This window comes from Bombus flavifrons, chromosome 10, assembly GCF_040668555.2.
Source record: "Bombus flavifrons isolate JBK064 chromosome 10, iyBomFlav1_principal, whole genome shotgun sequence".
Lineage (NCBI taxonomy): Eukaryota > Metazoa > Arthropoda > Insecta > Hymenoptera > Apidae > Bombus > Bombus flavifrons.
Window position 1 is genome coordinate 6,995,791 of NC_138451.1, and position 14,384 is coordinate 7,010,174.

General features: G+C 40.0%; 1 protein-coding gene across 4 annotated transcripts in view; it reads left to right on the forward strand.

Moving 5' to 3' along the window:
• Positions 1-14,384, forward strand: part of LOC138184239 (serine proteinase stubble) — a 57,395-nt gene that overhangs the window by 36,537 nt on the left and 6,474 nt on the right. For 3 of the 4 annotated variants that reach the window (XM_069122019.1, XM_069122018.1, XM_069122020.1), the window contains one exon: positions 11,650-11,739. In XM_069122019.1, the coding sequence (XP_068978120.1) occupies positions 11,658-11,739 (82 nt within the window). In that variant the 5' untranslated portion in view covers positions 11,650-11,657. The remainder of the gene's footprint in view (positions 1-11,649; positions 11,740-14,384) is intronic. The other variant, XM_069122021.1, reaches the window with a different exon arrangement.

A 14,384-nucleotide genomic window follows, 5' to 3' on the forward strand; every position in this document is an offset into this window, starting at 1 on the left:
GCTATACACCGTGGTATAAAAGTAACTTTAAGAAAAACTATCGAGTACCACGGTTAACGAGAAGAAAATTCTTAGCAGCGTTTTAAATTTTATGTTAGATCGCTCGTACATACATCGTTCTATAAAATTACACAATATGCTTCATTTTTGAAGAAGTATCAGTGAAAAAAGTATGTTGTGGTAATTCTTTATTTGTTTTCTTAAAACATACTAAATTGTTATTACATACTAGCCACTTCGTAACTGCTATTCATAATCATTATTATGAATAAAACATGACAGAAAATAATGGTTATTTTAATCTTGGGTGTTTTGTAACACGGTAATCGAGTAAAATGTGACAAAACGCCTCTACATAAACAAATACCTGCTATTATTTCTGAAGAAATATAAGATTAAATCGTCCATTTCTCGAACATACGTACGCGTTAATTTTTCATAAAAACAATACCGACTTCTTAAATTACTTTACTTACCGATTGTTCACGCTATTCGGTCAGTGTCGAGTTTCAGTCTTGTCGTGTTTTAGCTTTTATCCTGCATACAGCAGGCTCGAATGTCTTAAACTAAATAGTAGCAAGTGGCCGTAATCTGATCGTAATTTCAACAGCTGACATTTTAGAACCAATGGCTGTTTCTCAAACGCGTTTTCAATCCCCTTAAAAACTCGCACCAAATTGGTCTTCTTTTTTATTTTCTCGTTTCATTTCCTCAACGATGCGCCATCGAAAAATGTTGATTAAGTTCGTCGCGGGTCCTTGCACATCGACATTGTCCCCGTTAGGTCCGGGGGCCGTTTAATTGGTCTGTTAGTAGGTTAATTGACGCGTTCTTTTCTCTTAATCAGCAGTGTATCAGCGCGTGTGGATAACGAGGTTAAATTGTGGTTGGCTCCTTCTTTAAATCTGACCTCGCACTATGCCGGCACAATAGAAAGGCGCGTTTAACCTTTGCGGACGACACCGGGTCTTCATGCGCGTTTCTGCGATTCGCGTAGAAATATTTCACGGTCGGGACGATTAACGTTGAAATGGGAACGAGTCGCTATGATAACCGCTACTCGTTACGGAACATTTCTTTAAGGAATGACGCGCCTCCGCGGGAACACGGTTATCGTGCAGGAACTCGCGGAAATTAGGATTAATGCCTCAGTAATGAATTATCAGGATGCACGTGAGGTGCCTTGAAAAGTGATAGAACATTCTTATAGTAAGAATGAATTAAGAGATAAGTATTTACAAAAGTATATGCACGCATTTTATGGATTCATCATACCTTATTAATTTAACATTAGATTTGAAATTCGATACTATAATTTACATCGAGATAGACTTTAATTAATATAGCCTGCAATAAAATGGATTTATTTACTTCCAACTGAAGTATAAATATATAAATTCATTTATTCATCAGCACTAGAATCAAATGGATCGTTCATCACAACACCAAAACAATCAAATTGATCAGAAACGAACGATTATTAAAAATATCCATGTCTTTTGGCACCATTTGTGTTTACGTTCATTCAGATAGAAACATGATTACATATACTTATTTATTTTTTGTCATATTATTTTAGTTTTAATTAACTTTGTATAATATAACATATTTAAATATACATTAAAGACAGATAGTTCTTTTATTGAAGAAAATATTATTATTGGTAGAGATGGTAGAGAAACACACATAAAAGTACGAGTTCCAGAGTATGACTACTCCTGAGAATAACAAAAGAAAATTGTTATCGCAGGCTGTGGAAGATAAGGTTGCTCCCACCCCGGTTCTAGATTGAGGGCTCGAGTTTGAGGGCCGTTTTCTGGTATATGAACGACTTGTCCTATGAGACAGTACAATACAATGGAGTGTGGACTGTAATACAAGTTTTGTAGCATACGAGAAAATTCATAGCTGGCTGAGTTCGTATAGTAACATTGCCGAGCAGCGGCCATGGAATGGCTCTGTGACGTTTGTGTCGAAATAGAATGGCAAGAAAAATGATCATGCTTGAAAACAGAATCTAAGGAACATAGAAAAATTGTAGCAATTTAACTAAAATATAACTGCACAAATACAATAATTCACAAAACATCAATTCATAGAATTACTCGCTTTGACTGTGTGTTATTTCCAGTATTAAACGATTAAGAGTAATCATATTTAATATTCGATTTTAAACATTGTACGCGTATTTTCATACAGATTTAAAAATTGTTTCGAAGAAGACTTCTGGAGTGGTCAAGGTTTTCATTTCGTAATTACTTTTTAGTATTCAATGGCGAGCTCGCGATCGGGAATAGGACGATTGTACCCTATTTGCGTTTATTTACGCCTGGCAGACAGGCCGAAAACGTTTGAGTATAAATTTTAATGGGCACATCGGGCCTTCCCCGGAGCTCGTTCACGAAAACTCGTCACGTAGAGATCCCGGCACGTGTTTAGGAAGTCGCTAGAGAGCCACGAGCATTATGAAACCTCGTCGCGACTATGAATGTTAATGGAAGCTTGGCCGCGCCGACGTTTACTATCGCCGTTGCAGAAAGTATGTATAAACACAACTGCTGCGCCGAGTGCATCCGCGCCTCGATTTCACGACTGGCATGGCGTGTCCCAATGGTTTCGAGCGTTTCAAGAATTCACATTGCACCACGAGAACTTCTACGAAGCATCCTTAAAATTGCCCGCCGTGGTTTCATACTGCACGCGACCACGATTTACATCTTGAACATCCGATCCTGATGATATTGCACACCGAAACCCCCGGAAAGATACTTTAGAAAGATAATTTAGAAGATTTTTATTATAACAATGTTTGTGGCTCGTGCAATTTTATATTAAGCTGTCTAAAAATTCGATACGTAATAATTTTCGGAAGTTCTAAGGACAATATCGCTTTTTAACAGAGAGTATTTAATACTTGGCGTTGAAAAGAAGATTGAAATATAATTTAAAGGAATTGAAAGTAGTCTTCGGTTATAAAATTCGATCGTAACGCAATTTCGTAGCAAGTAATTTACAAACTAGTTGAAAAATAGCCCACAGAAATTTTTAAATTGCCGTTGTATTCTATAGCATAGAACGCTCGACGATTCTCATCTTGGAAATTTAATCCTGATGCAATTGCGCGCTGAGTGGTCTGCAAGGAAGGTCGAAGAATAATTTATAACATCGTAAGAATTTGAAGCGGATGCAATTTTGTAACAAATGGAGTAAAAGGATGAGAATAATATTTGTAGAAATTCTAGGAATACTGTCCTTTGGTATAAAACGCTTCGTACGTTTTATCTTGAAAATTTAATTCCGATACAATGCTATGTAGCCTGAAAAGAAGATTGAAGAATAATTTATGAAACTATAAAACTTTCATCCTGACGCAGTTCTCCGTAAAGTGGCGTAAAAAATTCTAAAACTATTATCTCTCTCTGATATAGAGTACTCGACATTTTTCACATTGAAGATTTAATCCTAAAGCAATTGCATAGAGAATAGCCTGAAAAGGTCGAAGAATAATTTACTAGCTCGTTCTCATAAGAATTTAATCCCGATACTCTGTATTAAGTGGCTTAAGTATCGGTAGACAAATAATTTACGAGAATTCCAAAGTTGCTATCACACATATCCTAGCGTGGAATGCTCGAGACTTCCCACGTTAAAAATTTGATTCTTATACCAAACGACTTGGAAATTGATGGAAGAATAATTGAGATAAATTCCACGAGATTAGACTTTACGATCAGATAAATCCGTTGGATCAGTAGGTCATGTGGTGCATGTGCTTTTTGCTGCACACGGTTTCTCGTAATGTCTAGTCGGCCAGGAAACACCAGTCAGCGACAGTTTTATACTCTTTGCTTCTTGACCTTGCCCCAGAGAGGCCACCGATCGGAACACTATTCGAAGCATGTAAGGTAGAGCAGTAGTTTCTTTCCTCACCACTGGACGCTTAACGGTCTCGGTCCAGTCCGATCGAATCGCCTCGCCGTGTATCCTTGAAGTATCTTCCAGTAACCAACCTCGAAACGATCAACCTGTCCGATCGATCTTTAACCATTAAGTCCATCGATTATAAAATTCGTCCCTCTTCGCCTTCAAATATTCTTGCAATCTCCACTAGCATCAACAGCCCTGATTTAACCCTGTATGTACCTGTATACGATTCTTTTATACATTAAACTTAGGTATCTTAATCTTCTATGATTAGAATTTAATTGGAGGAATCCTAGTATCGAGTAACTTCAATCTTTTCATCTCAAAAAATTACCAAATAATATAAATAACGCAAAACTGCTTAGAGATAGTTGAATAGAAGAACAAAAATGGCTAATGAATATTGTATGTTGCGATAGTATTATAAAATTAAGAGCGAATAACGAACACACCTTAAAAAGTGAAGGTACGGAGAAGAATTTTTGTAAAAGCAAAATTTGTCTCGGAGGCAAAAGGTAGATTATGGCGAGGAAGATACGAAGATCAATGGAATCGACCGTGAAAATTGTCTGCCGGATATGTTCCGCGTGCTCGCGGTCAGTCGAGTTCTCGTTGCCCTGAAATATGTGTCACTTTTTGCGGACGCTCGTGCGCCATGCGGGAGACGAGTAACACGAGACCACGGCCCAGTTCCTCTGCAACCGCCAGGGACACACGCATTCTGTTCCTCAAGCGTTCCTCTTCCTTGACTTTTCTTTTTCTCTTCTCCCTATTACTCGTTCTATTGTCTTGGTCTTTCTTTTCGTATTTCGATTCTTATATCGATCATATATGTATATATCGAGATGTCGTTGTAGCTGATAGAAGATGGCTGTTTCGTACAAATCGCTAAATAAGCGGAAGAACGTAGGAGTAGATAACAGAGGAATAAATAATATAGTAATTAATGGTATAAGATAGGAATAGCGTGAATAAAACAACCAAAGAAGCGGAACCGCTTATAATCTGTAAGGAAAACAATTAAGATATTACCTGTTGAGATAATTAACGATGCTAAGTGATCTTGTTTTAATATTAATCGAGAAAAATAGTCAAAATGGTTCAACATAAATGCAAATAATTCCAAATTTAGTTTTACCAGTAATATCGTTTGTTCATATTTCCGTCTATTTCCGTATATGGCAGAAACAAGTCCCATCTCCATGTGCGAGCTCAATCTCGCTAGTCGTTCCTATAAAAATTCAAATTTCGTCCAATATCGCTGACGGGTTGCGTAAGGAGCTCGTCCTGAGTCAGTTTCGTGGCACAGAACTTTCGTTTTCGTTTGATAGGGGACGCGAGGAAAAATAGAAATCGAAATTACGATTGCTGGAGAGGAAAAGATGATTTCCTACGAAGCAAAATGGAATGATCGGTACGTTTGGGAAACAAGAACAGTATTCCACGACGCGGTACTGTTTCATATTACCCGTTTCTTTTTCCCACATACCTACGAATCGTTCATTTTCCATCGAAACTTTCTATTCGAGGATGTACGTTCTACCGACCTGGTGGGTGTCGATACTTGGCAAAGTTTTCTTATCTCGTAGGATGGAATTGGAAAATATTCCACACCTCACTTTTCTCGATATCTTTCAGCTTATTTTCCTTTGATCAATCTTCGTCTATTCTCAATAGTCTTCCCATTTGACTACGACTTCAGTAACTTGGATTTTTTACGTGAAAATTGTCAGGAAAGATATTAATTACTAAATTGTGGATTTTCATGCAATTACTACATTTATTTATGTATTTAAATATGTAAATATAATTAATTATATGTAATATAGTATATATATTATAATATGTAATATAATTATATAATTAAATGTGCAATAATACAGAAAATACACGTAACATGTGGAAGTATACAAAATATGCAAGGTAAACGTGTCGTAGTTATGAAGTAAGAAAAAGCTAGTATTTATAAAAATATATAAACAGCAAGAACATCCAGAATCTACTAATTACAGATACTCATGCGTTCCACATAAAATCGAGAATATATTAAAACATCCTAGAACAAAGGAGCAATAAAAGTCACGAGGAAGAGAAAACAGCAACCATCGTGCAGTCTCAAAGAAATAATTCTTAGTCTGGCAAGTTCAAGCAAGGTAGTCGCCGCTTCCGGATACGAAATTGATGTTTGCATACCACTTCGGGGTTCGATCGTCGTCGCGTGTCCCTCGGTAGTGGTTTCCAGTGGCACAGCCTGGCTGGCAAGTAGAATCAGCCATCATGCGTACGGCACACCGCATTTTCTCCTGCAAACAGGAACATCCTCAGACAGGGCTCGCGTGACCTCTCGTATTTCCAGGCGTTACCATGGATCAAACTGCGAGATTACGAGCTTTCGAACCGCCCATCGACCGGTCACCCACGCATCAACCTGACCATTAGCACCGATAAATTATTCTACATCGTAACATTGTACAGTGTGGCATACAATGGACAAAAATCGATATAATCTCTGCTCGATTTTAATCTTATTATTCGATGATATCGTCAGCCCGTAAGTACAGGTAATAGAAACGTAAACGGTTATCCTCTCAAAAATCAATAGAAGACCAGTAAACATCGTTTGTAGATCAAAGTCTAATCACTTGAAAATTTGCTCACTCGATAATTTGAGCAGAGATATGTCTAATTTTATGCTAAATATACTAAATGTCGGTCTATATCTGACAAAACGGAGGGTAGGGTTCTAAGCGTCGGCACTATTTATTTAAACGTCATCATGTGTACTTAGACAAAGAAATAAATATTCAAGATATTTCAACCGAGTCAGGAAATAGGGAAAATAGTAGCAAAGATTTGATAAACAGACTCTTACTCGCGTCGAGTGAGTCACTTGATATCAAGTTCCTGTCCCAAATTCTCGTTCAAATGCCGTACTGTGCATTATTTTGTAACTCTATTCTTCAGTCGAAATAAAGTGGCAAGGATTCCGGTTGCAAATAATAATTGAACAAACTATTACATACATAGCAAGATAACGTTATTTTATCGCATAATCTTCAACATCTTAAAATTGAATATTCAACTTCGCACGGAATATATAATCAAACTTGCTGTACGTACATGTATATTGGCGTGGCCACTATTTTCCCAGAAAATTCTGTATCTGGAGATCTCGAAACGAACAGAAGTTCGTTCGAAGATTCCATTAGCCAGTAAATGGAGTGTATAAGATGAGAGATGCCGTTTGAGATATAACGCTCATAAACCTTGACGCGTGAAAAGATGTTTTCCGTGGAACGTGTCGTTGAATGGTCGGCACGCGATCACCGTTGGAAGCTTTCGCGACGCGCGATGATCGCGTAAAACGACGGCATAAATCAAGAGGAATCGACCCAGATGGGCAAGCTTTCTTCGAAAGCGTGGCCAACAATCGAACAGCGCCGGTTGATTTATGTGCCGTGAAACGTGTTGACGTGCGTTCAAGCCGACGCACGGCCGTTGAACGCGAATCAATGTTTTGAGACTAAACGATTCGCCGCGAGCATACCACCGTTTTCTGCACCGCGATCGCGAGCGTGATTCGCTTAAAATGATAATGAGCTACGGCCACGCCGAGAAATATCACTCTGGATGGACGCTCGTGGCCGTTAGACCGAGACCGCTTTGCATTCGAGTACGTATTCACCTTTGGAAGGATCGATCGAATTTCAAAGCACATCTCGGAAAAACGATCCAGCTTTAACCTTCTAGCCGCGAATCATTTTCATAGTCTACTGTATTAGAACTTTATATACAACTCTAAATACGACTTTACAGGTCGTATTATCATTAAAACACCTTTATTGCGATACAACGAAAACGATAGGTGGAGGAAAAGGAAATATTTTTGTTCACGTGTTACGTTTTTCCGACCACGTTGTTGTAATCTGCAGCGTCATGGTCTACGGTATAAACAAAATATTTCTGCGATTTGATATTTGTCGAACACCGTTCGAAGTATGCAGCAACAAAAAAACGTACTCCTATTTACTTCAGCGTGAACACGGCTTTAGACTCGTAGGTACGGTTGCTCGAGATCCTCGATAACATTCGCGGCACATTCTTCGCTGATGCTCCACTCGCCCTTCCCATTCAATCTTTCGAGAGGAAGAGAAAAATCGATTTCTCACTAAGGGATACAAAAGCATTCGCATTGGCGCGACGTGAATTTTTATCGAATATCGATTTTGCTCGGTTCGGCGGATCGTCTGCTCGGTCTGGCGTGTGTCGCCGTTGAAATACGAGACACGATAAAACCGCATCCGTCCGCTGGAACAAAAAACAGAGGAGATCATGGTCGGACTCCCTTCGCCGGGGAATCGGTGTCAACGAGACAAATTGCCTGAAAAAACGACCGAGAAAGCCCCGAAAGTCAGCCAGATGACCCGGTATGCGAAACCAGAATTCGGTAACAAGCCGCCTTCAGCCCTCGTGCTCTCTTTCTGTCCGACTGCAATCATCGAGTTTTTCTCCTATCAGTCAGGCTGCACCTGCTACTGATTCAATTACGTTCACACGATGTACCCGGCGCGTTTGCAGGTTTTGCGATCCATTTACAAGGGGCTGTAACTTTGTTCCGAAATCGGATTGTTAGCGAAACGTGAAGAAAGGAAGTAGAGTATGGTAGATATAAGGGAGAAGAGTGCGGTGTCAGAGAGCGTTTCTTTAGATTCAGATGGCTACTTGAAACTTCTTTCGAGGAAGAATGTTGTTGAATGGAAAGAAGAATCGAGCAGCAAAGAAAGTGTTTTTAGCCTTTTCACGTTTGATGTTATACGTACGCAATTATGTAACAGTGAAGAAATGAAACAGTTGGTCAAATAAATTGAACAATTGTTCGGATATACAAAACACCAAAACCATAAAGTAAATATCGTAAGAGACAACTAGTAATTAAACATTTTCGATTTCTTTATTTATATTCTTCCTTATTTACATTTTTCTTTATTACATAATCCTTGTTATCTTATTTAAGTTCCTCGTCCTTTATTATATAATTCCTTTTTGCTAATTTACATACACTTGCAACTAGGAACTGCTCGAAATGGGCATTCACAAAGGAATAGTCAGAGTTTCCCTCGCTTGTATAACAGCGTTCCGCTGCGATTCGCGTCGGGCTGGAAATCCTGTTAAATCAATACCCTAATTGACCGAAGCGACTCGTGTGTAAACGCGCGTGAACGCGTACGCACGCAGCGCCGTTTCGCGTAATATTCAAGCAAGGATCTTTACAGCGTGGAAACATGGCCAGCTGGTCGCGATCGTGCGTTACACCATATCTCACGGTTTTACTACCAGGCTGTTTCATTTATTTGCATAATAGCCGCTGATGACTCGTCGTAAAGACGCGCTGCAAACGCACAGACCTCGCCCTCTTTCGTTCCCTCTTGTATCTTTCATTTCCATTCATATTCATCCTTTTTCCATAGTCAAGCTTCGCCTTCAACAGAATATTTCGATTCTCTTCATATTGCATTTTCCTTTTACATCGACAAATTTTAATATTTTCTTTTAATCACGATTCTTATTCAGAATCGCAACAGGGTCGAACTTGGAAGACAAAACAGTCACTGACTCTTACGTACACTCGATACCATTTTAGAATATAAATATAAAGTTTCAGACGAATAAAATGAACTTACTACTTGAGTAGCTACACTCCAGCGAGTTTTCTCTAAGAGCCACTCTATATCACAGTTCGAAGACAGAAAGTCGATCGACTCTTGGCGTATGTCGTACGCACCTGGTGCGTCGCATTTATCACGATCAATACTCATTAATCGAGAGTCGATTTAATTGAATCTCTGGAGACCCCACCCATCGCGAGGTAAGAGAGCTTGGGGAGATATATCGATTTCCCTCGCGACTACATACTGACCTCTTCGTCGCGATATTACGCCGCATTAAATTCAGGTTAGCGCGCTGGAGGACTCATAAGACGCGGACGCAAAAATTATGAATCCCGTGAAAGGTTTCTAGTACAAAGGCACGGCTGAACGGTCCAGTGCAATCGCACATTTCATTAAACCGTTACAGTGTGACGAGTTCTTTCGCCCGGGACTGTAGAAAGGCGCGCGAACAACGATTGTTCCGCCATTCCATTTCGTTCCAGTGATATAACATTATGAAAAACCAGACGCCGAGACTTTAAAATTAAATCGTTGAAACTCCATTTTTCTCTGGTCTTCGGTTGTAAAATGTAGTAAGGTAGGATTGTTCCAGTCACCTATGTTTCAACGTCTTAAAATTCAGTCTTGGTTTTTAGGCGAAATAATTAAACGTTTTGTATGTTATGAGAGCAATTAATCTTTAACGTAAATGATAACGAAAGAAGGAGAAAATATTCGCGTACCCTGTGATAGTGTTAGGCAACCGAAACGACTTAAACCGAGGACGCAAATGCCTCTCGATAAACAAGGTCGTTAAGCATTCTATCTTATAGTACGAAGGCTATTCTTCGATACGGAAAAACGACGAGTTCGTGAAAATCCAGGTCGAAGCATTAAAATCAACTTACGAAGGAGTTGAAACTTATTAGTTGGGAAATTAAGAAATTACTTAAGAATGAAATTAAAATTCCTCTAAATTCTACGATTAATTCCGATTAATAAATTAAGAAGGAATTTGTTAATTATTTTGTTTCTCAAACATTAAATTTAAATTAACTTTAAATTACATAGAAATAGAAAACTTGATAATAAAAAATTACATAAAATAGTATGAAATTAACATATTGAATTTTAAAATTATTCCATGTAAAATGAAGAGTGTGAATTATTATGTAGCATATTTTTCTCCTATCACTTCGCATAAACGTAGCCTACAAAAGTCCATAAAATTCGACATCGCACGATTTCTCGCATCGAGAGCGAAAATGTGACCTAGGGATCGTACTTTGGCACGGTTCCAAGGCACGCGAGGAACGTGAGGCATTAGGCATGCTTATTAGTAACAGAAACTGAAGAGAAGCGACAGAAGGAGCCTCGTACACGTATCTGCACGCGCGCACCTGTATGCAGCGGTGCATCGGAAATCGCCGGAGCTGTGGCATAGGTAATAACGCGAGCCATACAGGTGTAACTCGGCCCGTGGATAACTGGACGCACACGTAGCCGCGTCCCGATGGGATTAGACGAAGAGTTTTGCAACTGTGCCACCGGTAGCCGGTCGCAATTTGCATGATTTCCGAAGATTAACCTTGTAGCGCGCGTAACAATGCCCTCGAGCTAGAGCTGCGCATTTTCTTCATGGAAGGATTATATCGTTTCATAGCCGTGACGAGAAACGTCGATACACGGCTGTCGCGTATTTCCACGACGAAGAAATAGATGAGTCGAACAGGAAATTGGAAACACACGGAGGATTGATATTCTATAGCTATTGAACCAACGGCATCGATGAATAGTTGCTTGATTCGCGTAAGGTTCAGCTTCTTCAATCTTGCGGATTTTATACGGCAAGAAAGAAAGGTCATTCCTTTTTATAACGTTGATTTGTCCTCCTTCGGTTCTGTCGATGAAATACGCGTTTTGCGATGGAACGTCATTCGTTCGTTCATTGAGAATTGAACGTGAATCATGGGCAACGAGATTCTGTAACTTGTAAAAGGTAGAGTTGATCATTCAGCTTCTGAGAGGCAGATAAGTAACGTAATATATTTCTAATGATTCTGATTTCTGATTTCAGGGATCAGGATGCGGTGGATCGGTTACGTGGCCACAATTCTCTGGTGGTCGGGCATCGCCAGGTCCCTCAGTACGCTGAATCGAGGTCACAGTCAGTAATACTCCTTTTGGTGGTTTTAAACGCGAGTATTTCAGTAGCCGGCGCGTTCCTTTCCTCGTGTCTCCCCGAGCTGACTTTCTTGGCTGGACCACTTCCTCGCTCGAGACTCTCTCGCATGCTTTCGAACCAGAACTGGCCATTAATCGGATTCCCTTCGTTTTAATGCTATGCCTGACGTCCTGCGCATTTAGATCATTCTCTCTCTCTCTCTCTCTCTCTCTTCCTCTCTCTCCCTCTCTCTCTCCCTCTCCCTCTCCCTCTGACTCTCCCAATTTCCAAGCAGTAACAGTTTCCGATCGAAAATACACACTGTGACTTCAGACGGATACTTACCTTTTTTATTTAGGTAGAAACGGCTAGTTTTGGCTGTAACCCTTCGTCGTTAAACGTTCTCCACTCTCCATCTTTCTTTCCTTCATCTGTTCGAGACCTGTTTCTCTTTCTTCATTAAGACTCCTCTAAAATGTGTAACAGCTAATTGAACAAGGAACTCGGTCAAGGTGCAGTCGGTCGTCTGCTTCGCGGCCGTGGGAAAGGAAAAGCGAACAAAGGGGGCGACTTTCATCTTCCCTGTGTCCTGAACAACCACCAGAGATACGATATAAGACTGGAAAAGTCTTCCACTTCTCATTAACCCTGCACTGTGCACCAGAAAATCTGCACGTCTCATTTCTGCACTGGTACTAACGATAATTGCGCTGGAAAATTAATGTACCGTATGCCGTACCATTTAAACTGTCTACAGAAGTATGATAAATTCAAAGTATTCATCTCGACGACTTTCCTTATCCGCTCGCGATATTAATAGCAAATTAATATCTTCTGCTACCTTAGCGATGGTAACATAATATTCCTATCCCCGTTTACCAGCTGCATTATGTACACAGTCATAACGAACGTGAACGTAATTACCGTACCAGTACCATGCTACCCGCCTCTACGTTGCTAAACAACGAGCTTTAATATCCGTCTTTAATTACTACCTGGGACAATGCGGAAAATCGTGCGCCAGCAAAAGAGACTGATCCTCTATCAACCACTCGTGGCACAGAAACCGATGTTCCGTTTCATATTTCCAACAGACAATTCAGTCAAGGATTCTCGCCCCTTTTGTACCTCCACAGAGGTGTCACGGATGGTCCATAAAGGTTTGAAGCTTCATGGAATAATCCAGGATCCAAAGGACGTTGCGTAAAGTAGTTTTGGAGATGAGGTGGTGAAGCTTTAGAGAGTGTTATCTGTCATAGTATGATATTATAAAGTTGTAACTTGCAGGAGAGTTTAGTTATTAATATTGACGTGATTTATCGTTGTTTTCGCGATGGATATAAATTTTACGTAACGAAGAACGTGGAACGAAAAATATATACGTACGGCCTAGCTGAAAAATGTTTGTCTGAAGACTTCTGAGCAGAAGTATATTCGCTCTCTACTCGCGTATACTTTTGATAGAAATACAATCAAGCATTCTATCGTTTCACCGTAACAAGATAGTTGAAACCAAGTCATCTATTTCTTACGATTCAAGCCCCTGCAACTATCATAGACAATGTCCTCTGATCCATGAGACTGTATGTCTTCGCTGTCGGCCATTGTTTCTCCCCACGAAGACGAACGAACGTCGACCACCGATAAAGTTTTTCTTTAATTAACGCGGTAACGTGGTATAGGAGAAAGCGAGACCGTGAAGGTAGAGACCGCGACAATTTACGTCGGTTTACGCGCTCTTACTGTCTCGGTTAACGACCTGGCCCAGGTCTACGTACTCCCGTACACTTCGACGATCGACCACACGCTTTTTCCTTGCTTCTTTCCATCCTTTTCCTTTTTATTTTTCTTTTTTCGCGTACGTCCCCGACTTCACGTGACTACGAGCACTCCAAGAGGATCACGGCGCACTTTCACCAACCAACGAAAGATTCTATCGAAGGTTGGGCACGTTAACGACGCTCCAATTACCGAACTCGGATTCTGTCTCAAATGGTACCAGGTCCTTTTAATTAGCGATTCGCCCGAAATCCAAAGAAGAATCGCACGGTGTCGAAGAACTATCGATCCAGCAGTTAGTCCTTGAACGAGAGAAACGATTATTCCTCGAACAGCGCGACCTCGCAGGTCCCAGGATGCCTGCGTTAATTATAAAGCTTTGTTGGTACGATATCGAATGAGTTAAACAGTTACTCATCACGCACTACGCGGTTACGAGATATAGGTCAACAGGCGCATCGTTGAAAGTTTAGTTCAACGTGTTCGAGATAAGGAAATAAGCGTCCATTGAGTTCGTGAGGTATTCTCGTTAGCCAGGCATTAGTATAATAGATCGTTACGGGCCATTAAAATCGATTCTAGTTTCGATGTAAACATTGCTATTAGGAGGATTTAATTGTCCGTTTATTGGCCTACTTCTAATCTTCGTGCAGACGCGCGATATACGTGTTGGAATAAAGAAAAATGCATAGGATCAAAATCTATCATGAAAGTTATCGACTTAACGTTCCTAATCTATAACAGAAATCACGTTCCTTCTCCTTCTGGTTGATATTTGACACAAATTCATCATATGGACTTGACAGAGCAGTCGATAAATGTCATGAAACGTGTGAAATAATATTGTCTATCTCCGCTGTTTCATATCC